Source organism: Ornithodoros turicata, chromosome 2, assembly GCF_037126465.1.
Source record: "Ornithodoros turicata isolate Travis chromosome 2, ASM3712646v1, whole genome shotgun sequence".
Classification (NCBI taxonomy): Eukaryota; Metazoa; Arthropoda; class Arachnida; order Ixodida; family Argasidae; genus Ornithodoros; species Ornithodoros turicata.
The window spans coordinates 148,031,451-148,057,993 of record NC_088202.1 but is presented as its reverse complement, the minus strand read 5'-3'; the positions used below and the strand labels follow the sequence as shown (position 1 = coordinate 148,057,993).

General features: G+C 45.5%; 1 protein-coding gene across 1 annotated transcript in view; it reads right to left on the bottom strand.

Moving 5' to 3' along the window:
* The window catches only part of LOC135386350 (cell adhesion molecule Dscam1-like), a 357,610-nt gene that overhangs the window by 318,875 nt on the left and 12,192 nt on the right, over nt 1-26,543 (bottom strand). The window contains exon 2 of the mRNA XM_064616211.1: nt 9,052-9,257. Within this exon, the coding sequence (XP_064472281.1) occupies nt 9,052-9,121 (70 nt within the window). The 5' untranslated portion in view covers nt 9,122-9,257. The remainder of the gene's footprint in view (nt 1-9,051; nt 9,258-26,543) is intronic.

Below are 26,543 nucleotides of genomic sequence, written 5' to 3'. Positions count from 1 at the left end.
GGCCAACGGGAAACGACGCAATTTTTCGCGGATCTCCGAACCCGTCGCGAAAATACGGTTGTCTCGCGAATTAAAGCGAACTCGGGTGGTCATTTCGTAGCAAAACGGCCGAGCGCTCGGAAATTGCTAGGTCGGCGACCGAGCTGGATCACGTGACCGTTGCCACCCGAACATGACTGCTACGAATCTAGCGGTTCTAGGTACTTGGATCACGCTAGGGGCGTCGCGGTCGCAAGTCTTCGAGTTCTGTCGTCTGCTAAACCACGTGATTTCAACATGCGGGCCAATGAGGGCACTCGCCACCGTTGCAGTGCTAGATGTGACGACACCGGATACAGTTGAGCAATCTGCTGCTCGATCGTTTTGAGACCGGGCAAAAAAAGTGCTAGCTAGCAAATTCCGAGCGCTCGGAAAGCGCCACGCGAACATGCGAGATTTGCTTCATTTTGACCAAGCGAACATGACTGCTTGAGATCTGGCAAAAAAAGTTGCTCCGAAATGACCCCCCGAATTCGCCATTAGTTTCGTCACGACTGGGCTTTCTCGATGAAAGCCGCCATTATCTCATAATAGTACGTTTTAGTGCACCGCACGCTATCGACGTTGCGTACGCAAGGGATAGTGCGGTGGTTATACGTACCAACGATATCTCTTACGCACGCAAAGGTCACAGCGTACGTAAGCGATAGCTTGGTGGTTCTGCGCAATGCTCTCCATGTTTTGCGCGTGCGCACAACTACTTACGCTATCTCTTACGTACGCAAAGGTCATAGCGCATGATGTACTAAGACTCTGTGGTACGCGAGCTGCTTGCCTGCAAATACAGTGAACCCCCGTTATTATGACTCCCGATAATCTGACATACGCGCTTTACGACCGTACTCCTGGGGAACAATGCAGTGAAACCTCTGCAAATCCCCCCCCCCCCGTTAATATGACAATTCCGCATTATGACAAAAATTTTCGGGAACGACCATGGTCATAATAACGAGGGTTCACAGTACGACCGTACAGATGTCCAATCATGGTTCGCGTTTCCTTCCCTTCCCTCCCACCTCTCCTACACTCTTAGAAATGAACTTCACCGCATAGCACGCTCCTAGCCAACCATCACCCCGAATGATAACGTTCTCGCCCTAGATTTGTTGAAAACGGGAGGAGGAGCCTATTTTGTGGCCATTATGCACGGCACAAAATAGGCTCCTCCTCCCGTTTTCAACAAATCAGGGGCGAGAACGTTGTCATTCGGGATGGTGGTTGGCTAGGAGCGTGCTATGTGGTGAAGTTCATTTTTAGGAGTGTACCAATGGAAGAATTCAAAGCGAGCCTCAATGCCTGTCCGTCCTTCTGTTTTACAGTTTTTGCAGTTTCTACAGTTTCGAATGCCTTGCTGACGATTGAAGGAACCGCAACGTCTTATCTCACCGAAATCAAGTAACTCAGGAAAGAGGCATCACAGTGACCGACAAATTGACGTACGTGACGTGTAAGTATTCATGACAACACACATACTCGTGAGTGGACTGTATCACTACAAACAGAAAAGAACGCTTAGGGTTCAGTAGATGAATCTTCGTCCATCGTTACTAAAGAGCTTCACGGTTTTGGACACCGCGACACCATCTATACGTCAATTATCAACACCACCGACGTGTGTTATACTGTCTCTTGGAGACGCCACTGTGAAACCGATTACACTGATTTTCACGAAGAACCGTCTAACATTTGCAAGCCTTCATTCCGCAAGTCGACCGCATGATAGTCCCCGTGTATTCACGCGAGCGACATTTCCCCAGGAACGGAAGATGCGAAAAACGTCATAGCTTTCTGCTGTTAGTGAGCGCGTGTGTCTTCACGCACACTGCTAACCATGTGGAATATCCTGCGCCACAGCCACAAGATATTTCGTTGCAGACGACAGGAAAAGACGCCGACGGCGTCGTCTGCTAAGTGTCGTCTGCTAAAGGCGTGATACGCCACTCCCGGTTTTTCCGCACCGTGTGAATGCTCAACACAACACGGGACGGAACTTCGTCTCTGTAAGCAGTATTTTCGCTTTTTCTTCCACTAGAATATTCCGTGAGTATGTCGCTCGTGTAAATACACGGTCCCCCAACCTGGTGAACCATGTCGAGTAACAGCCGGAAGTTCCGCGAATTCAGTGCTTTCTTTCGAAGCCGCTTAATCTGGCAACCTCTCCTCCACACGGAGCCTGAGGCGAGAGAGAGAGAGAAAGAGAGAGAGAGAGAGGACCACTCCCACGCGTGATCGTCTGCCGCTAAAAATAGCCAATGGGAAGAAAGCAGCCGATCCACATTGCATCTCGCTCTAATGATGATCGCGATGGTCATTTGCTTGGTTCTTTTTCTTCTCCTTTTTTTCCCCCCTTCGTTTATTAAGTATCCTTTCGCCGTACTTCTATTATGCATGCAGGCACGTTACATCAGGTTCGATCTGAAACTATATTTCCTTACCTGGCCAATGAGGGTTCCCTAAAAGACGACAGAGGGGAAAAAAATCGGGTGTCGAATGAGAAAGACGGCAAACGTCGATGAACTCCCGCTCTAAGAAGGTAACATATTTTTGATGCGAAGTTCATAGATGTGGGAGAATTATAACAAGTATGTTATATTATATCATATTCTATATAGCCACTGCAGAACGCTACCGACGTCTCCTAGGGGGAGCCACAATTCAGAACACGCAGTGAATATGAAATTGTGTAAAAGTGTGCCATCGCTTGCAATAATGTGCCTTCAACTGCTACAATTTGCTTATTGGACTATTTGCTATTTCGATCGTTTGCTGTGCCTCCAACTATTCGACAACTGTGGTTGTCATAACCTTCCTTAGAAACTCTGCATGCTGGCAAGTTAAAAAATTAACGTTAGGTGTAAGATGTTACAAAACGTAAAATAATCGTCATCGAGATTTTTCTCTACAAATGAATAAACACCGGATGTGCGGCATACACAATATCCGCGTGTATGCGGATGCTGATATATCTATTTCAACTACGCGCGGTTGCGGACGCGGTCGCGAATCTTACATTCGCGGATACTGTGCATTGTGGATACTGTCAATACTATTTCACTGGCGTTCTGAATAGAACGTCATAGCGTCAGCGCGAGGTTCCAGGCAGATCACAGGCTGGTACTGCTCTTCACCACAGTTGCGCACGGTCGCTTTTTGCGGCGTATTTTAAATTCAATTTCTGCGATAATTACGACTCTGTGGTGTGAATTACTTCGCACGGTGCATCTTACTGGCCTACTTAACAGTTTTACAGGAAGAAAACAGTGTGTTAAAAATGACTTCTGTGCTCCTTTAAGAACTTGCTCCATCGTAACAGGTTTTCATAGGCCGCCGCTAGGGCCTCGGCTGAACTTGCGGTATATTGCATGTGTAAACATCATACGCGTTCACGTGGCACTGCGATGTGAACAACGCCCCTTTCCATATCCCGCTTTCTGCAGACAAACCATCGAGGATTGGAAACAAAAACGTCTCCATATATCTCATTTTTTTCTTGAAAGCAAGAAAGACTCGGTACGAAGCAAAGCTGACCGTGGCGGTTATGTAGCAATAAATATGTAGACAGCGGAAGAGGATTTTCTCGCTGAAATATTGCCTCCATTATTCGCATATAGCGAGAGAGGGCTTTACGACTCCGAGGGCTTCTTTTCATATCGAGCGCCGCCACGCGGCTCTTTCAGCAACGAATGATGATCGTCGAGAAGGTAAGCGTTGCGCGCGTTCCCCCCAGTCTTTGGTGGAACGGCCGTTTCAAGGAAAAATGAATCACGTGACGCTTTCGTCCACGATCCCTAAAGGGACGGATAAATGAATTCGCGAGGAGAAAAAATAAAGGGAGCATGTATAGCCCCTGGAGCAAACTGCCATAGTGCCTGTACGCTTAGCTCGAATGGAACGCACACGCGTAATGGTTGAGATGGGATGCGACAAGATTAGGTGAGGTGAGGTGAGGTGAGGTGAGGTGAGGTGAGGTGAGGTGAGGTGAGGTGAGGTGAGGTGAGGTGAGGTGAGGTGGGGTGAGGTGAGGTGAGGTGATGGGTTTGGTTGGGTTATGTTAGGCGTAAGAAAGAAAAAAATAGCGCTCCGTTGTGCGAACGGGAAAAATAATGAATTAATTATGACACTGTGTCACTTTTGGGCTGACCACTCTTATCAAGAGTTATACCCCCACCATACGGGTACGAAAAATTACACGAAGTGTTTTGTGAGTTAAGTTATGATGACATTCGGGCGGTGCCACAGGGACAGTTTTATTGGCGTTTGCCTTAATGCCATTTTCATCTTACTGAGTTCACCACAACTCATTTCGCCCATGGTATAACAATACACTCGCTCCCATTGTTAGCGCAGAGGAACGATTTCAGTTTGCATAAAACCACTTTCTACTGCACAACACAGTGTGATTTAATAAACCTGAGCTTTCTCAAACATTCCACAAGCAGCACAACGTCTTGGCCCAATATTGGACCAATATCGGCAATAGTGGCCCAATATTGGACCAATACCAGCAATACTGGTCCGATATTGGTCCAATCTTGGTCCTATATTGGGCCGACATTGCCAATATTGGTCCAATATTGGCCCAAGATGTTGTGCTGCTTGGGTCTTTGACGAAAGAAGACCCAGACAGTTAGAAATTTTCATCGACAACGACAAAAGAACTTGAATTACCGCCTTATTGCTTGGTTTGGATTCGGCACCGATTTGCAAAGGCGTTAACTGACCGTGTTATTCAAAAATACAGTAGGACTGCTCCTCATGAGACCAACTTAATATTCTTATATTTCGAGACATTACGCGCATTCTCAACATGTTTAACTAGGTTTCGTTTTAAAAGTAGCATTACTTATATTTTAGTTAGTGAGTGGGCCGCATCGACATCATGGCGTTAAATGTCATTAGAAAATGAAGTATGGCACGAGCTTCGGAAATAATGTCATTCGAGACCCGAATGCCTTTGGACGATAATGTCATTTTTCGCGCCCGTGTGGCTCGGGTATTGAGCTACACTCTTAAAAATGAACTTCACCGCATAGCACGCTCCTAGCCAACCATAATCTCGAATTATATCGTTATCTACCCTGATTTGTTGAAAACGGGAGGCGTACGCCTTTTTTGTGACACTTATATGCTGTTCATAATTGTCACAGAAAAGGCGTACGCCTCCCGTTTTCAACAAATCAGGGCAAATAACGATATCATTCGTGGCAATGGTTGGCGCAGAGCGTGCTATGCGATGAAGTTCATTTTTAAGAGTGTACACTCTTAAAAATGAACTTCACCACATAGCACGCTGCTAACCAACCATCATCACGAATCATATTGTTATCAGCCCTGATTTGTTGAAAACGGGGGGCGTACGCCTTTTTCGTGACACTTATGCTGTTCATAATTGTCACAAAAAGGCGTACGCCCCCAGTTTTCAACAAATCAGGGTAGATAACGATATCATTCGAGATTATGGTTGGCTAGGAGCGTGCTATGCGGTGAAGTTCATTTTTAAGAGTGTAGGTTAGGCAAAGATGTCAAATTAGGCAGCGACTTTTCTTATTGATCTTCTTTCCCTTCAAATTTTTCAACTTGTAACCAGTACTGCACTCGCGAACAAACGGTTCACCAAGCTCTCAATGTTCTTGATATTAACATTCGTAGCATGAGACGAAACTTGGATTCGAGGCATGGCTTATCATGGACGAGCATGCAGCATTGTTTCCCGGAATATACCTTCTCCTCTCGGATAGTATACATGTACAACGTGTACAGGTGGAGGTGTAGCGATTTTTAGTGCGTTAGCATTAGGAGTGTCAAAGTGTCAAAATGAAAAAAAAAAGTGTTATGTACGTATGTATGTGTGTGTGTGTGTGTGTGTGTGTGTGTGTGTGTGCGCGCGCGCGCGTCTTCTGAAATATACGTCAGCACCTTTTCCTTGACTAACTTGAATTCGTTCATTTCCGGGCGTTCGAGGCTTACGTGCTTGTGTCGTCCAAATCAACGTTCTTTAGAGATATTTATTTATTTATTTATACTTCTAGCGTCTTAGACGCCAAAAAAGGAGTGGGATTACATACACACGGAGAAACATCTTGCTCCGTAGCAGCCGCGGATATACAGAAAATTTAGATGAACCTCGAACACCATGTATATACCATATATCAAAACCATCTACACACGCATACAACCTTCACATAAGATTACAACAAACGTAGCAGCACACTCTACCTACAAATTTGCGATCGCCAGCATAAAACTCGACAAGGTGTCACACCGTACCATTTCTTCCGTCAGTCCGTTCCATGCATGAATGGACACATTAGTCTTTGTGTTTCTCACTATACTGCGAAAAGCAAACAAATATTGTATTGGCGTCAATGCGGAAGTCTAATCACACGTACTGGCTCCCTCTAACATTTCGAACTGACTGGACTACAACTGAACGAATGCGAACTCATGAACGAACTGAACTCATGAACAACTCATATAGCAGCATGTATGTACTGTTTTCAAGTAGGAGAGCTGCCTATGTAGGTAGACCCCTTTACACCTATAGCAGTCACTGTCATCATCTAGGGGAACTGCCTATTGAGGTGATCCCCTCCTCACCGACGGAAATTCTACCTTACATAATGGGGGGGGGGTATATTTATTAGAACAAATAAAAAAAGGGAGGAATGGTCAGCCAAACGGGATGTCGGCTTGCTATTCAGCAAAAAAAGAAAAATAAACGAAACAATAAAATAAACAAAAAGAAAATAATTAGGAAATAAAGGACAAACTAACAAACGGTGAAAGAGGGATGAGATAGATTAAAGAAAAAAGATGAGGTTACTGCGTTGAGGTTGAAGGGTGAGGATGGGGCACTGAAGAATGAGATTGCACGACTTGAGTTCATAGGCTGTTCATGAGACCTGTGTCACTCAAGAACCTCAAACAGACAGACAACAACGCTCCCAAGGGGATGTTTGAACATGGCATACCATGTGAGCAATCCTGAAACTTCTATTCCAGACTGGAGAATGCGCAACGCTTGATCACATCGCCTTGTCGCAAGGGGTCGCCAGGTGGTGTAGTACAGTCCTCCAGCGTACATGTCTTGGCACAAAAGTGGAAGGCCAACCACAAGGACTAACTCCTTAAAATGTTTCAAGCGGACTCGAATGGCAACCCTATAGGTCAGAAGCTATCGCGTAAAGGTACATAAACTATAACTATAAACTATAAACTATCCGGTTGCCATGATTAAGCCTAAATGGTGCGCGACAATGCGTGGGTCTGTGTGCACACTCCCATCTGCGCGCGCCGTCCCAGGACCGTTCAACACTTCCAGCGCTCTGCGCAACAGTTTGGACACAAGTGCAAAGGACAGTCCTGCCTTTTGGCGACAAATATATTTTGTAAGTGAAGAAAATTTTTCCCGATTTTGTACGATGAACTCAGAGTACATCGAGCGGGTTCTCGATATCGACGTCGAGCAGGTTCACTGCGTATACGATCGACTGAGAGCGAACCTATCGTCGCCCCGGTCAGGAGGAATCCCTACGCGGGAGGGATAATCCGAACGAAATAAAGCTCATCGCTTCCTTCTCTTCCAAACGATCGTACAGGATGTGCTCAACCGGCTCATGTAACCATTCATCCGGTGTTTTTTTTTGTTTTTGTTTTGTTTTTGTTTTTATGGTGCAGGCTTGTTCTTTGTGTCGTCCGCCAGTGTCCTAAACTCAGGATATAACTCCTAAATATTGATTTCATAAATAGACAAAAATATAAAAACGTGGTCGAGTCCACGAGGGAGATAATCAGAATGGAGTTCAAGGGATTATTGATAAGCTTCCCTATACAGACTATACTGTAATAACAGGAAACTAGATGCTCCTAACCAACTGAACTTCTTTTCTTTCTTTCTTTCTTTCTTTGTGACTCTTTCGTACTATGATCTTCGTTGGTCTGATTAGATTGTTTTGATCTGATTAGATTGAAGGGGCCGTCATACATGAGCCTCATTGCATCGTCCACGCCAGAATAATGAGTTTGCATTCTCCGTCCCCAGTTGCAGAGATACAAATCCCCGACAAACTTCGCCGTCGACCAAGACGTCGACGGAGATGGAGAAAGTTGGTGCATGGATCCAGTGGATGAAGAAGCGCCCAGAACATTATCCGTTCTGATGTAAACGTGATGATTTGTGATGCGTTCTGGCGCTGTTTCATCCACTGGTTCGCCGTGGAGCGCTTGTATTGTTGACTGATTAGATGAGTCACAGAATCAGTCAGCCCATCTCTATTATCGATTTAGCCTAGCATTCCCTATAACCCGCCGTGGAGCTCTGACGTCAAAGGTACGACCATTGGCCATTCCTATTGGTGCTCGTGGATATCTCTCTCCTGATTATACAGTATCGATATTCGCGGTGCGGATTCGTCCCTTTGGTGTGAAACTTGGAATGCATGTTCTCTTATACAGTGAACCCCCGTTAATATGACCCCCGATAATCTGACACACGCGCTTTACGACCGTACTCCTGGGGAACAATGCAGTGAAACCTCTGCAAATCCCTCCCCCCCCGTTAATATGACAATTCCGCATTATGACCAAAATTTTTCGGGAACAACCATGGTCATGGTAACGAGGGTTCACTGCAGTGAACCCTCGATAATATGACCCCCGATAATCTGACATACGCGCTTTACGACCGTACTCCTGGGGAACAATGCAGTGAAACCTCTGCAAATCCCCCCCCCCCCCCCCGTTAATATGACAATTCCGCATTATGACCAAAATTTTCGGGAACGACCATGGTCATAATAACGAGGGTTCACTGTATTTCCATTTATCCGGCGTGGTCTTGTGGTCGCCACCCATTTTACCCTCACCCATACCTCGGCAAAACTCACTCATTAGCATGCTCGTGCATGCTCACCCATGTTCAATGTGGAGAATGAGTTTAGCATGAGTGCGTAAACGGAGATCTGAGCAGGGAGTGAGTCACCAGGAGTCGGAAGTACAGACCTGTGCCCTCACCTGTGCAGTAGAGCAGAAGACAACAGCAGAAGAGACTTAAGTGAGGGCGTCGCCATGCATGCTTCGTCATGGCGCGCAGCGGTCAGGCCCGGAGCGGGGCCCGGGATGTCCCCGGCCCCGCTGTTGCTGCAAAGGGCCCCCGTCGGGGACCTCCTTTCACCACGCCCCTCTTCTCGCCAGTGTGACCCACGGTGCTCGACTGGTGACTGCGAATGAAACACGCCATGCTTAGTTTTTTTTGTGTGTGTGTGCGTCATCGTCAGTATGGTGGCACTGATAAACTAATTTCACCATACAATACCATTTCATTGCACACCGTTTCATCAAAAGTGTACATTTCATCGAACAGAATATCACTAAAAGGTACTTCATCAAAAATGGGCATTTCATCGAACACCATTTCGTTCGCAGTTTAATCCACGTTAGGAAACACCACTTAGTGGAACCCATTTCATTAAGAAATTGACGTTTCATCGAATACGATTTCATTGAACACTGTTGCATCAAGAAATTGACATTTCAGCGAAACACTTTTCATGTCTTGATTTTTGTGCAATTTTATGGACGTTACACGTAGAGTGACGCGACGGATACCTGGTGGACGTTCTCTCATTCTGCGCTTCCGTATTATTCGACCGCACAGTCCGCTAACCTCGTTCGAAAAAAAAAACATCAAACAGTTAAGCTCTTCGTCGCAACAGCAACCATGTTCCGAACAGATAAGCCTCCCATTAGCGCGGAGATAGTTGAAGGCTTATCTGGCCTCTACTCCCACTTTATGTTCCGAGTCATAAAACTAAGAAAGCACTAAGAGCTCGCCGACCAACGCATAGAGCTCGTAATCTGTCAAGGAAATGGTCCGTACAGCACCTCGCTCCTTGGATATGTCTTGTGTGTTCTCCTGCGTTTGATCTACGAAGCGTTATATGGCCCGGAATGGGGGTTTCAAAAGTTGGAGCCCCAACATTTTCTGCGTCGTCGAGGTATTACATATCTCCGAAGCTCCCTGACGCGGAAGACGTACAAGCGTCCGTAGAAGGTGGAATCCGACGGAGAAGAAGGTGTTCAAGGTATTCGGAGCACGCGAGAAATATTGTACGCGTGGTTCGGTCACGTGTGTTCTTCTTCTGGCACTGTAAAACAACTGTGGCTTTGTAGGAGAAGGAGACATGCGTTCTTTTTCTGGCACTGTAAAACAACTGTGGCTTCGTAGGGGAAGGAGACATGTGTTCTTCTTCTGCCACTGTAAAACAACTGTGGCTTTGTAGGAGAAGGAGACATGCGTTCTTCTTCTGGCACTGTAAAAACTGTGGCTTTGTAGGAGGTTCGGTCACGTGTGTTCTTCTTCTGGCACTGTAAAACAGCTGTGCAGGAGGTTCGGTCACATGTGTTCTTCTGGCACTGTAAAACAACTGTGGCTCTGTAGGAGGTTCGGTCACATGTGTTCTTCTTCTGCCACTGTAAAACAACTGTGGCTTTGTAGGAGGAGGAGACATGCGTTCTTTTTCTGGCACTGTAAAACAACTGTGGCTTTGTAGGAGAAGGAGACATGTGTTCTTCTTCTGGCACTATAAAAACTGTGGCTTTGTAGGAGGTTCGGTCACGTGTGTTCTTCTTCTGGCACTGTAAAACAGCTGTGCAGGAGGTTCGGTCACATGTGTTCTTCTGGCACTGTAAAACAACTGTGGCTCTGTAGGAGGTTCGGTCACATGTGTTCTTCTTCTGCCACTGTAAAACAACTGTGGCTTTGTAGGAGGAGGAGACATGCGTTCTTTTTCTGGCACTGTAAAACAACTGTGGCTTTGTAGGAGAAGGAGACATGTGTTCTTCTTCTGGCACTATAAAAACTGTGGCTTTGTAGGAGGTTCGGTCACGTGTGTTCTTCTTCTGGCACTGTAAAACAGCTGTGCAGGAGGTTCGGTCACATGTGTTCTTCTGGCACTGTAAAACAACTGTGGCTCTGTAGGAGGTTCGGTCACATGTGTTCTTCTTCTGCCACTGTAAAACAACTGTGGCTTTGTAGGAGGAGGAGACATGCGTTCTTTTTCTGGCACTGTAAAACAACTGTGGCTTTGTAGGAGAAGGAGACATGTGTTCTTCTTCTGGCACTATAAAAACTGTGGCTTTGTAGGAGGTTCGGTCACGTGTGTTCTTCTTCTGGCACTGTAAAACAGCTGTGCAGGAGGTTCGGTCACATGTGTTCTTCTGGCACTGTAAAACAACTGTGGCTCTGTAGGAGGTTCGGTCACATGTGTTCTTCTGGCACTGTAAAACAACTGTGGCTTTGTAGGAGGTTCGGTCACGTGTGTTCTTCTTCTGGTACTGTAAAACAACTGTGGCTTTGTAGGAGGTTCGGTCACATGTGTTCTTCTTCTGGCACTGTAAAACAACTGTGGTTTTGTAGGAGGTTCGGTCACGTGTGTTCTTCTTCTGGCACTGTAAAACAACTGTGGCTTTGTAGGAGAAGGAGACATGGGGGCCTCATACGCGTCTTCGGGGGCCGTACGCCTTTTCTGTGACACTTATGCTGTTCATAATTGTCACAAAAAGGCGTACGCCCCCAGTTTTCAACAAATCGGGGTTGATAACGATATCATTCGAGATGATGGTTGGTTAGCAGCGTGCTATGCGGTGAAGTTCATTTTTAAGAGTGTATATGTCGAAAAACCCCGAGGAGGCAGCGCAAATGGGCACAGTGAGGTACAATTCCATGTCAGGTTGGCCCGCAACACATGCGAACCCCCATTTCTGTTGTCCATCTTTTTGACGGATGCGCACACACTCTTAAAAATGAACTTCACCGCATAAGCACGCTCCTAGCCAACCATCATCTCGAATGATATCGGCGATAAAGGCGGGATAAAGGCGTACGCCTTTTTTGTGACAATTGTGAACAGCGTAAGTGTCACAAAAAAGGCGTACGCCTCCCGTTTTCAACAAATCGCTTCATCGTCGTTACAAGCTAACGAGTGGCGGGAAATTCAAAAACGTGGGCACGTGACACATTGCGCGTGACGTGTACTCCGGCCTTCACGTATCGCGCGAAGAGCGCCGTGCATGTGTTTTATCACGTGCCCACCTTTTTAAATTTCCCGCCCGACTTTTTGAATTTCCCGCCACTCGTTAGCTTGTAACGACCGTAACGACGATGAAGCGATTAAGCCCCCAGGGCAGATAACGATATCATTCGTGATGATGGCTGTCTAGGAGCGTGCTATGCGGTGAAGTTCATTTTTAAGAGTGCAGATCATGACGTAGCGAAGATTCCCATGTTTTAGGGTTATTCGCACCGAGTATGGCATGTATAAAAACTAATCTCCTCTTGCAGGCGTTGTTATCCGCGATGTATGATACACGTTGTTAAAACAGAACTTCACCACATAGCACACTCATAGCCAACCATCATTCCGAATAATATCATTCTGTGTCCTGATTTGTTCAAAACAGGGGGAGGCGCCTATTTGGGACAAGATAATCTGTCCCAGATAGGCGCCTCCTCCCATTTTCAACAAATCAATACACAGGATGATATTATTCGGAATGGTGGCTGGCTATGAGCGTGCTATGTGGTGAAGTTCTGTTTTAACAGTGCAGTTTCAGCCGGCGTAAATGGGACTGCCTCTTAATGGCAATACACAGTTGAATAATGTAAAGGGAAGGATCGAAGTCCACTTGGCAGAAGTAACAACGAAAATATCAAACACTGAAGCTTACCTTTAATAGTTTCAAGCTTTCAGGTTTCGTCAGGTACCCGACGAAATGCAGTCCACTGCATGAAAGCTTGTGACCATTAAAGGAAAGCTTCAGTGTTTTATATTTTCGTTGTTACTTCTGACAATACACACCTAGCATTCCGTGTTGCGCTGTACTACTAGTATTATCCTTTCCAATATTTGTGCACAGCGTCGCATAATCTAATGGCCTCGATACATTTCGTTGTGCATTGTAAATACCCTCATCCATTCGATCACGCGCAAATATTCTTTTTTTTTCTGTTTTGTACGCACCAATCATTAGCCACAGCTGTTTCACACGGTATAAAAAAAATTGTAGGAACGAAACCGGCCCAATCATCGCAGCACATATTTGTTCCTGCAGACCCATCCCTTGCCTTTTTCTCGTTAAATCCTCGGATCGATCTTGTGCAAAGCGACGAAACGTCACGAAAGATCCTCTCTAACATACGGAACATGGCGAACACGGCGAAATATAAGGTGGGACACTTTCACGAGGCAGCACAGGGCGACTGGTCTGGCCGGCAATAACAAGATTGGAAGAGCGGCTGATTTTTCTCTAGCGATTTCCAGCACAGGCGTGGGACGAGTAGCGAAAGCAAGGAAAGGTATAGGAAGCTGCCGATGTGGGATGGAAGGCTGTTGTCCTGCTACATGGAAGAAACCGTCTATAGAAGGAGACACTATGCAACGTGGTTTCGCTGAACCCCCATATCAACTGCAGGCACTGCTACGTGGTCTAGGATGTATTCCTCTTTCCCTAGACACAACAGCGCTATATACTGCACTCACACGGGACTTCCTAGCAAACTGCAAACAGTGACTGACTATTATAACTATATATTTCTACATAGTTTTACAGAAGTTCAAAAAAAGACGCGGAAACAGATTTTAGGGAAGTTACAAACACTAGTTTATTAGATAGGGAGACGTTAAAGGTAATATGGGCAAGGGGTCGACGTTTCGACAGTGGCACTGTCTTCGTCAGTACAAAAGATGCGTAGCTGGTTACACATTACTTAAATAGGTTTGGTACATGACGTCATAATCGGTAGTTTAATATAGTTTAATATACTTAATGTTAAAGTTTAATATAGTTAATTAATTTAATAGTTTAATATAGTTAGTATAATTTATAAACAACTATTCTTATTTTCCCCATACTATATGGCTGCTTGGAATGACCTTCCCCAGTCTCTCGTCTCAGTCTCTGACGCTGCTGTATTTCGTAGCAGGTTGTCTACATACTTTGCTTTTTGATCTGGTTGTCGTGTTTGGTTTTTGACCTTGCCGCCACTACCGCAAGTTCTTGCTTTTATGTGCATTTAGCATGTTCGTGTATGTTTATGTGTGAGTTTGTTCCCCCCTCATGTAACACCCCGCGAGGGCACTTGAGGTACAATCATAAATAAATAAATAAATAAATAAATAAATATACGGTTCTCGTTTTCGGCGATTATATTTTACGAAGTATCACGAGGTCGGGCGAAGATATATGTTTGGCGAAACAGAAGTTATCCTTTTATTTCGTGATGTTATATAAACCCATTCAAACTTGCGCCACCGTAATTTGGTTTCGCATTTCGTTTTCTCCACGCGAGAGCACCGGAATAGATAAACAGTAGTATTAAAATTAAAATAATGGTCGTTTGCCGCGTTTCGAGAGGTCTCAGAAGTTATAATTGCCGGAAATGAGACACTCCCATTATAATGTGATTACTGGCGCGCTATTGGTTCGTCCTCTTCATAATTTCACTTCCCTTTTTGTTTCTCTTTTTGTTTTGTTTTGGACACCAAATCGTCCTTCGTATGGCTAACCTCTCCCCTTTCATAATAAACACGTCCCCCCCCCCAACCCCCACCCCTCGCTGCCCCACTAGCTTCGCACTTGGAAGAAGCGCACTTGGAGATATAGACGACGTATTTTACGACTCCTCTGAGCGTCACAGAGGCCTCTAGAAGCAGAAAATCGCTTCTAGAAGACCGTCTTCCATTACTGGATCTCACATTTCATCTCGTGACTGTGTGTCAGATATGAAGGCGCTGATATGATAGGGATTGAGCTGACGAAACAAAATCTCTAAAGACAAGGTGTTGCCGTGTCCAGCATCTTTGGCAGGAGTCCAGACCATTTGCTTTCCTCCGGCCATTGTCTCATTTGACGTCAACTCTCCATCAATCGATCTCTCTGTGCGAGATGGAGGACACGAAGAGCAGAGCTGGATTCTTTTTGTGTCGACTCCGCCAATTCTTCCAACACCCACGACATAGCAACAACCAAACCCAGGGTTCGCGCGACTTTCCTTGTATATGACGAGTACGTCATTTATTCATTAATTCACTTAACTTTACGTTGGTGCCCATGAACAACCAAGTGTGGTCTACAGAATGGTGCGCAAGTACGTGAATATAAAGGTTAGTATTAAAAAGACACTACATACGCAACTACACTCTTAAAAATGAGCTTCACCACATAGCACGCTCCTAGCCAACCATCACCCCGAATGACAACGTTCTCGCCTTAGATTTGTTGAAAACGGGAGGAGGAGCCTATTTTGTGCCGTGCATAATGGCACAAAATAGGCTCCTCCTCCCGTTTTCAGCAAATCAGGGGCGAGAACGTTGTCATTCGGGATGATGGTTGGCTAGGAGCGTGCTATGTGGTGAAGTTCATTTCTAAGAGTGTACACTCTTAAAAATGAGCTTCACTGCATAGCACGCTCCTAGCCAACCATCACCTCTAATGATATCGTTATCTGCCCTGATTTGTTGAAAACGGGAGGCGTACGCCTTTTTTGTGACACTTATGCTGTTCATAATTGTCACAAAAAAGGCGTACGCCTCCCGTTTTCAACAAATCAGGGCAAATAACGATATCATTCGAGACGATGGTTGGCCAGGAGGGTGCTGTGCGGTGAAGTTCATTTTTAAGAGTGTAGAACAATACAGGAGTTAATCCTGTCAAACTAACCACTGGTTGACAAACTAAGGAACGGAAACCACGAAGGGCATTTTTGAGAAATGCAAGAAAGATGCGAAAATGTCAACATTCATCTCAACATTGAGAGAGTGTTCATCATCAACGACGATCGATTAACTGGGCTTAGCCGGTCAGCAGAATGAACATAAATAACGAGAGGATATCGTGATCTAGGTACGCGAGGGTACATGGAAATTGGTGGACGATCGTGAAGCCAACCGTGAAGTCGTGAAGTCACGATCCCATTGATCGTGAAGTCAAAGATGGCGGGTACGACCTTATACAAAAGAGACCGTCTCTCCAATCTCTCCGATGTGTTAAAGTTGGAATCTGCGGTTTGCGCAAAATATGATTGTTGCTGTAGTACACGTATTACACCCTAAATAGCGACTGTGGTAAACAGAAAAAGTTACGAATGGTAAAGAGTTTAGCACGTACTCGACAGAAAGCCACGAGAAGGAAGTTCCAAGACATGCGCACGTCGCAAATTTGTGTATGCCCAGGGACATCTGACATAATGTCACCTCTGGCGCACCTTACCGTTGAGTTCAACTGTCTACCGAGTTGTATCTCTCCATACATTGGCGTAGCCAGAGGGGGGTTCTGAGGGTTCAACCCCCCCCCCTCTTCCAATGCAACGTTCGATAGTGCATTTGGGAGAGGGAAACGAGGGGAAGTCCTCCTCTCCCGTGTAACGTGCCAATAGAACCTGAAATATTTTTCTGGCTACGTCGCTGCCTCGAGAGATACATTTCCCGTGAGATTTTACCCGATACACTGTGTATTCACACGAGCGAGATCCTCACGGAATATTGTAGTGGAAGAAAAAGCAAAAACACTGCTTACAGAGACGAAGTTCCGTCCCGTGTTTTGTTGAGCATTCACACAGTGCAGAATATCGGACGTGGCGTACTGCGCATTTAGCAGACGACACTTAGCAGACGACACCGCCAGCGTGTTTGCCTGTCGTCTGCTACGGAATATCTTGTGGCTGTGTAGCAGGATATTCCCCACGGTTAGCAGTGTATACGTGAAGACACGACGTTGAGCGCTCGCGCTCACGTGACCGCAGAAAGCTATGACGCTTTTCGCATCTTCCGCTTCCGGGGAAATGTCGCTCGCGTGAATACACGGAGAGAGTGGCGCGCCACAAAACGAGGGCGTAAAAAGCAGAAATGGCTGTTGCCGTGGTTTCGTCCCCCGTCATGGGTTGCAGGTTTGGCAACGGTTGTTAATTACGGCATTCCAATGTGGCTTTTTCTTTTGCATTCTTATACTGCATTTTCTTCGGACGCTTCGGCGTGTTTTGTTTGCGCTGTAAAAGTATTTAAAACCCTTTAATTTCGCGGGCCGAATTTTTGGCGATTCAGACACAGGGCACATATCCGCGGCCATTAAATTTCGCGAAATCTAGGCGCACGGCTCGTGGCTTCATTGTCTCGCGTTGTGATGTGCCTTAGATTACTTTTACTATAGTATTTAATTAAAGTCGCACTGCGCGCATGTTTGCGGGGTAAAGCCGTTCAAATGTTTATGTACCAGCAACCAAATGTGAAAATAAAGTTTGCGATTTTATCGTTTTCGAAGAGTCTATTCTTGCTCGAAATCTGGCGTGCCCTTACACAAGGGCCTGTTTCTCCGGGCCAGGTGGCGAGAGTGAGCAGCAACGTCAGCGCCCCAAATAGACCTTTTTAGAAAAGCAAGCGCCACCTATGGCACGCAAGGGCTCATGGGAACTTAGAGCGCCTTAAAGCATTATGAGACGACCAGAGGCGGAGGTAGAAGAAGAACAACAACATTCCCGGTGTGCGTAGCAGCGGCGTCAGCAGAGATACACCATAACCGTAGCAGACGACAGAGCAGTGTCCCTCAAAGTTCCCATGCTGCTTTGCGCGGCGCGCTTGGTGGCGCGAGCATCTTTTTCAAATCGTCTATTGTGCAGCACGCGGTCGTTTAGCAGACGACGCGGCACTTTCAAATACACAGTCTCGAGTTGTTCGCACTTTTCGAGAAGCACCGCTTTTTCTGTGGATTTCCTAGAGGTTTTGTAGCTTCCTTGGCACCATACCGTTTGAAACATCATGCAAAACATCGGAAGCTTTCGGAGGACGAAGTGCAATGCTTCTCGGGTCAGCGGCACGTGCAGCAACGGCAGCTATCATGCCGGCGAACAGTGTGTGTCTGGAGCTGTGGAACAGTAACGCATAATCAAGTTCCTTGCGAAGGAGAACGTCAAAACGGCTGATTTTGCAAAGATTACAGGCAGAGATAAGCTGATGTTCTGAGGCTGGAACAACATACAAGGGACAGATACAAACAAAGCCTCAAATTGCCTAAGAAATCAACGATGAAAGATGAAAGTCACTGAAAAGGTTAGCCAGCTGTAGGGATCGAACCCACATCTTGGTAGAGCCCTGGACCGGCAATCCAGAAGATGTGGGTTCGATCCCTACAGCTGGCTAACCTTTTCAGTGACTTTCATCTTTCATCGTTTACAGGCAGAGTATGGGAACAAACGATATGTCAAAGGGAAGAGCGTACGAATGACGCAGACAGTTTTGTCGAAGGACGGAACTCGGGACATGTTGACGAATGAAGCACATGGACAGGTTCGTCCGACTGTAGTCACGTACGCCAGTGAACATCGCACGCGTTCAGCAAGCCATCCTCGAGAACAGGCGGGTAACAGTAGGGGACATTGCAGCCCAGCGTAATATTAGTGTCGTCAGTGTGGAGACCACCATTCACGAACACTTACTGTCGCGCAAAGCCTGTGCAAGATGGGTTCCTCGACACCTCGATTGTGACCAGAAGGGAGGGCGTTCATGGCAGTCCGTGAGCAGAGCCGTTTATGAGGAGAGTTTGGCCATTCTGCGATATTTTGCCGCCCGAAGATGGGAGCCGCTGTGACGTCAGAGCCGTCGTCGCTCCGCCCACTTGGCCGGGATAAAAGGCGAGCCGCGGCGGCACGGCGCATTTCAAGGCTGTTCCTCTGCTCCAAAATGGCGGAATGGAAGATTTCAAGGCGATATCTCTGATCCAAAATGGTGGTACCACTGGCCTTGGCGCCGCCCGTCGTGTGACGTCAAGCGGCGCACTTCGAGACAGGCTCCTCCCAATGGCCAAACTCTCCTAATAAACGGCTCTCTCTGTGAGTAAAGTCACTGGATCGGAGAAAGTAACGCCATCCTTTCCCTTTCCCGCCTCGACCTTGGAGCAAAATGGCGGCAGCAGCATGTCTATGTGTCTAAAAATATTTTCCTTCCGATAGAGTGCGCTGGATGAATGAAGGAGGACCTCGAGTGATGCTATGTGTAATTTCATTTCAACTTAGCTGGCCCTCAATTTCAGATCCCGCCCGTCGAATACGAACGCTTTCTTTCCTTCCACGGAGAGGACACCATTACGACGGAAGAGAAGACCTGTCCTAAGTTGGACGTTAGATTGAGACCAAAGCGTCATACAAAGGAAACACACACAAAAGCTTTCAAACACGAAACCCAAACAAATATGTCTATGAAAAGTATCTTCTGCCAACTTTTAAACTCCCCAAGAATGTTGCAGGAACGTCAAACCGCCAGTTCTTCACAAAGACATGATGTTAAAAAAGAGAGAGAGAGAAAAGATGGAAAAGGCGTTTTCCAGTTACAAGCACAGGGTTTAAAAAAGCGCGGATATATATACAAGCAACATAAATGTGGATGTCCTACCATGTCTGAGCCGTATCTTATTATTACAGTTGTCGACCGTGTCCTCGTGTTTATTAGAGACCCTGGAGGATTTTGAGCACCGAAAGGCCTGAGCCCCCCCCCCCCCCCCCCCGTATATACGTATTCTGAGCGCGCCACGCTTTTATTTCCGGTCAGATAAGCCATCCAATCCCCCAGCCTAGTTACAGGCGCAGAATGTGTTCTCATAAGGGACTCGTCCTCATATTGTGGCCCACCGAGATTTAACATCCACCACCGGCTCGCGCAAGAAAGCAAAAACTCCAAAGTGTTTTCTGCTAATAAATGGCAGCACGAAGTCGTAAACCGTGGGGTATAAGGTTGCCGGACTTCCGTGTAAGGTTAAACAAAATAAAGTCGTAAAGCGCAGAGGGGGTGTTCCACATTGCAGACGTTGAACTGGCGAGAACGTTAGAGCCTTCAGCGGCAGGCAGACCGCTCGCTAATAATATACGTCACCAGCCTAACATCGAAAATCTCACAGAGCATACACGTAGGTCATTGAGGAGGAAAACCTCAGCTTGGGCACAACATACAATGCACGACACTGACAACGGCACAAACCAGCAGAAATGTAAGGCAGTAACCCCCCCCCCCCTCCCCCCAAGAAAGGACAACAGGAAATCAGGGTAAGGGTAAAGGATAAGAATTACACACGTAACATGAAAAACGGTTAGGAGCAACTAATATTTATTCGAACAAGAACTTTCGTGCAAGAGACTGCACTTCTTCTGACTGAGACTGCACTTCTTCCCACCTGAAGAAGTGCAGTCTCTTGCACGAAAGTTCTTGTTCGAATAAATATTAGTTGCTCCTAACCGTTTTTCATGTTACGTGTGTGATTCCCTCTTCGCGGGCTCCTTGACAGTGTTTTATTTTTTTTCCCCTTTTCGATAAGAAATTAGAAAGGAATGACTCACTGACGTGGAACGGTTCACCTCTTTTCGTACACCTGTTCTGCCTAAGTTTGTCTCTCTTTCCCTAGGCCTATTTTGCTTTAGTTCTTTCTTGGCGGGACCCTGTGTATTATGTAATTGTGGTTCAGTACAATAAGTCATTTTTGCTGGTTTGAGCTGTCATCAGTGTCCTACTTTGTCTTGTGCCCAAGGTCAGGCTTTCCCAGTTTGCGTCCGAGACATCCGACCAAATTAACGCAACTTTTTCGTGAAGTAGTGCACAATGCCTGTCACTTGATCAGTCGAGTTGTTTCACGAAAGAGCCACAGTGGCGCTCTCTCGAAAAATCACTTTTCTGAGGCATGAACGCACCCACAGACGAACACAACACAAGCCCCAAGGTGCCTAAGAACATGATATTGTAGCACTCTTGCTGTACCACATGTATTAAAGTAAACAAAAAAAATATATGTACAAGTCGGGAGACTAGTTCAATTTCTCCTCTTTTTTTCATTACAAACAGACAAACAAACATGTATTAAAAACAAAAAAAGGACAGTGTTTACAGTGTCCTTTTTTGTGGTTGGGGGTTGTGTGGTTACACTGTGGTTGTTAATGCACTTGACCGGCAATCAACAGGTACGTGGTGAGATTCCAGTCGTTTCAGATGTTTTTATTATTATTATTATTATTATTATTATTATTATTATTATTATTATTATTATTATTATTATTATTGTGGTATTTCAATATTTCAGGTTCTACTTGTTTGTGTCGCCGCGTGTTTCTCTAATTAAAAAATTTCTACTACGGAATTACTGTATACTCACGTGGAACACCGATGTCTCACTGAGACACACAGTCTATGTGCCGACCCAATATCGTGTCACTTTCCCGCTCCGCGCCCACAAAACGGCGGCTATGGGATGGCACGATCAACTTATAGTATACAGTGCATACTGTAAAACCCCGAGACTGCAAGGAACACGAAAGGACAGACACAAGACGAAGTACACAACGGTCCTTACTCGATATACTATAGCTTATTCCTCCGAAGTCCTAGTACACTGCATTAGGCGCTGGACAGGCCCACATGCACTGCGCGAATTGAACGTGACATGCGCAACAGCCCTGTATAGCAACCAAGGCAGAATGGCCCGTCTCTTTTCAAGCGCACTCTAAGAAAAAAATGAGTACTTTTACTCCTTTTGGGGACTAAATGCATTGCCACAAAAAATAGTCCCTTTCGGGAGTAAATGAATGGCGCAGAGTGGAGACTGCATTTCACGCGCTGTTGTAAGAGTCCCAGGCACACAATTCGTGTGCATGCATGAAAATACTTTGAAACAAATTGACAACCGTGTTATATCGAGTTATATAAAATCTTGCGCCATACATAGGGCACAATTTGCGAATAAAGATGGGCTATAACCGTTTGTTACTCTGTGTGGCTGGGAAATTGCTACGGTGGCTGAGTTATACAGCCTTATGCCGCATCAAATTGACCAAGGGCACATATTTACGTATAGACTGTTGCATTCGGGAGACTATTCGCGAAGTTCAGTGACAATTTGCAGTCCTGGGGAGTAAATGTCGGGACTAAATGTCGGGTTAGGGGACTAAAATGGGGAGTAATTGCTGTCCAGGGGAATAGAAGGTGCAATTACTCCCCATTTTACTCCTTTTTTTTTCTTAGGGTGCACACGGAAACAACGGAATACGGAGAATAGAAGTATAGAAGCACGCCTGCGCAGTGCGGTCCTGTGAAGCAGTTGGAACCTGCGGAACAGACGGCATGCCCGCTCTACACTCTAGGAAAAAAAGGAGTAAAACGGGGAGTAATTGCAGCTTCTACTCCCCTAGTCTGCAATTACTCCCCATTTTACTCCCCTAACCCAACATTTAGTTCCGACATTTACTCCCCAGGACTGCAAGTTGTCACTAAACTTCACGAATGGTCTCCTGAATGCAACAGTCACCGTAAATATGTGGCCTTGGTCAATTTGAAGGGCATAAGGCTGTATAACTCAGACAACGTAGCAATTTTCCAGCCACACAGAGTAAGAAACAGTTAGCGCATCTTTCTTCGCAAATTATGCCCTATGTATGGCGCAAGATTTTATATCACTCGATATATCACGGTTGACGGTTCGCTTCAAAGTATTTTCATGCATGCGCACCGATTATGCACTTGGAACTCTTACAACAGCGCGCGAAATGCGGTCTCCACTCTGTGACATCCATTTACTCCCGTGCATTTACTCCCGAAAGGGACTATTTTTTGTGGCAATGCAATTACTCCCCAAAAGGAGTAAAAGTACTCCTTTTTTTCTTAAAGTGTACGCCCATGTTTTGTCCAACAACACTTTAGGCTCGCGGTTGACGTTCGCCTTAGTTAAGCCTACATTTGCCTCGGAGGCGCCAGTTCGGAAAACGCGCTCCGTGTCTTCGCCCCGCTTAGTTGACAGATTGACAAGATTGCGAGCGTCGGCAAAGGAGCCTCGGTTCCAGACGGTTAATTTTCCACCTAGAGCTAATTACCCGCTAATTGCGCCGCAAGGGTCCTTCCTGTCGTTTTTAGTTTCTATTGGACAGACGATCGCTCGACAACGCAAAAATTAGGTCGATGAGGAGGCGGTCCAAGGTTTGGTAAGGTTACGTCAAGGTTACGTCAAGGTCCTTTCGATGTTCTTAGCGTTTTTTTTTTAACAAATGTGTCGCTGCACACGGATGCCACGACGTTATAGTTATTTTTTTTTCTCTCTTGACAGTAAACGTTAATAAGCCCTGCACGACCCAATTGCCCGGGCATCATTAAATTTGGATGACTGGAAAATTTGAATGGCTGGCGTGCATTCTACACAGTAGGATCTCTTATATATATGGCCACACTGTCGGGTTTTCCCAAGGAATTGCGTCATACACACATTGTAATGAGCGTCAGATTACTGGGAGAAAGAAGAATTACATATAGATTAGGGTTCCACGTTTTTGGTTTTAACCGAAAAACACCGAAAAAAAAGGAGACACACGCCGGGTAAATTTTCCCTCATCCGGTTTTAATCGAAAAACGCAGGTTGTTGATGCAGACCAGAAAACAATAGAGAAATACTGTGGTTGCGAAAAATGGTCCCTTTACTTTTTCGTTAGCCGTAAAACGCCACCGCAGCGAACAACGCCATGTTGAATCGGCGTCGTTCGGAAATTACGTCGTGATTTCTATTCGCCGATGACTGTCGGGTAAAGCGTGTACCACGCCAGGAAAAACATCGAAAAACGCCGATTTCGTGAAAATCAATAAACATCTAAAAAACATACGCCGAATACGCCCAAAAATAAAAACCTAAAACGCGGAGCCCCACATATAGCATACAAAATGTTAGTTCTTTCTTTATTTATTTATTATACGTCAAAGGCCCGTAGGCAGAAGTTTTACCCATTGTGGGAGTACGCAAGCCCTGTGTGGCATCCGTACACTAAGTCTGCAATGCAGAAAATTGAAAAAAAAAAAAAAAATACAGAATAGAGCTTTGCGCTTCATCTACAATGAGTATCGTTCGATAGTGTCTGTTTCTGGATTACCGTATTAGGGCTGGTATTCCAACTATGTCTAAACGGTTTGACATGAACCGACTGAAATTTCTCTATAAAATTCACAGTGGTATGGTAAGTATCGACAGGTGAAAGTATCTGCAACCGCTGGTCGGTCACCCACTGCGGCGAGCTCATGAGAAACTTTTCACTGAGTTCAGTTATCACTCTGACTCAGACTTGTGCCCGTTACTCGAAAAAAGTAATTGATTACCGTTACCGTTACTTCTACGCAAAAAGTAATTGATTACCGTTACCAATTACTCGACTCCAAATGTAATTGAGTAACGAGTAAAAAAGTAACGCGTTACTCCGGTCGTTACTCAGCATTCACACAAATTATACCTGTCTCTGTATGCCCCAGAAAAAAAGAAAAAAAACGAAAGGAAAGAACTACTGTATTTATCGCCCGGGAAGACGTTGACCCGATTGTGGAAGAACATTGCCTGGAACCTCCCCATGACTTACTAAGTCTCTAAACCTTCAGGTACCACCATACTGGTGTAGGAAGAGATTAGGCGTAGGAGAGACCCTGAAATTCCAGAACGTTAGTACAATGACCTGTACTTGCTATAGTAGAACGATCCAACAAAGGCTGACAGCAAGAGGGGCTTGACTTGGGGCAGAACATCTGAAAAATAAGTTAATCTCTGCCGGAAAAGTAATCAATTACTGAGTAATCGATTACTCCAAAAAGTAATTGATTACTCGAAAAATTACTTTCACAGTAAAGTAACTGATTACTCGGGAAATTACTCAAAAAAGTAATTGATTACAAGTAACGCAATTACTAGTAACGCGTTACGCACAAGTCTGCTCTGATTGCTTCCGTTATTCATTTTTCCCCTCGTACCATTCGCGAGTGGCACAGGTTACCTTTATTGGTGATAAACTGTGCTAGCGTTGACACTTTCATGTCAGCATTAGATATATTTTTTTTAGCAGAATTATATTGCATTGTATCTTCTCTCTCTCTCTTTTTTCGTTGTATCCTTGTTCTGCTGCCACTCCTATTGTAGCCCTTGAGCTGATGTACCCAAGCAGCACAATGTACTGAAAGTCGAGTGCTATAGGGGAGGACGGTATTTGTCTTAATGTTATTCGGTTTCTGTTCAAGGCCTTCCACCTACCCGTCCACCCCTATTTATTTATTTTTATTTATGTAAATACCTCAAAGAGCCCTTAGGGCGATACAAGAGGGGGATACGTACAATATATGCAACATTAGTACATGAAACAGCACAAACACTGCACAAAAGAGTTAAGGTAATAACAAAATTCACACACATACAAGAGATGAGATAATGCTTTCACACTAAATGTGTAGATATTGTATTGCACTTGACTTTCAGTACATTGTGCTGCTTGGGTATGTTCTAAATAAAAAATAAAAAAAATAGGTTACACCCACGACGTTGCAGACACATATATGATCTCATCTCAAAAAGCAGTTTCTGTTGGTTTCCGTAGGGACGTGACCTAACCGTCGGACTTGGAGATTCCCGTTGGTAAAAAACTTGGAATGCAGGTTCACGTCGACGCGTCGTATACGTTTGTTAGGCATAGTTTGTGGCGCCACAACCGAGGCATAGAAATCGCGAGGAGGGGGGAACCGTATAGGGAGAGTGAACCGGGAAAGTTCTGACGTACAGTGAACCCCCGTTAATATGACCCCCGATAATCTGACATACGCGCTTTACGACCATACTCCTGGGGAACAATGCAGTGGAACCTGTGCAAATATCCCCCGTTAATATGACAATTCCGCATTATGACCAAAATTTTCGGGAACGGCCATGGTCATAATGCGGAATTGTCATATTAACGGGGGATATTTGCACAGGTTCCACTGCATTGTTCCCCAGGAGTATGGTTGTAAAGCGCGTATGTCAGATTATCGGGGGTCATATTAACGAGGGTTCACTGTACAGTGAACCCCCGTTATTATGACCATGGTCGTTCCTGAAAATTTTGGTCATAATGCGGAATTGTCATATTAACGGGGGATATTTGCGGGGGGTTCACAGCATTGTTCCCCAAGAGTATGGTCGTAAAGCGCGTATGTCAGATTAACGGGGGTCATATTAACGAGGGTTCACTGTACAGTGAACCCCCGTTATTATGACCATGGTCGTTCCTGAAAATTTTGGTCATAATCCGGAATTGTCATATTAACGGGGGATATTTGCAGGGGGTTCACAGCATTGTTCCCCAGGAGTATGGTCGTAAAGCGCGTATGTCAGATTATCGGGGGTCATATTAACGAGGGTTCACTGTACAGTGAACCCCCGTTATTATGACCATGGCCGTTCCTGAAAATTTTGGTCATAATGCGGCATTGTCATATTAACGGGGGATATTTGCGGGGGGTTCACAGCATTGTTCCCCAAGAGTATGGTCGTAAAGCGCGTATGTCAGATTATCGGGGGTCATATTAACGAGGGTTCGCGGTATTCTATTACGAAACGGAGAGGTGCAACAAATGTAAAAGGAAACCGATTTGTTCATCAATATAGTTATGTTTTTCCCACTGGGAAGGAAAGTCTCTGAAGGAGTTGACGTT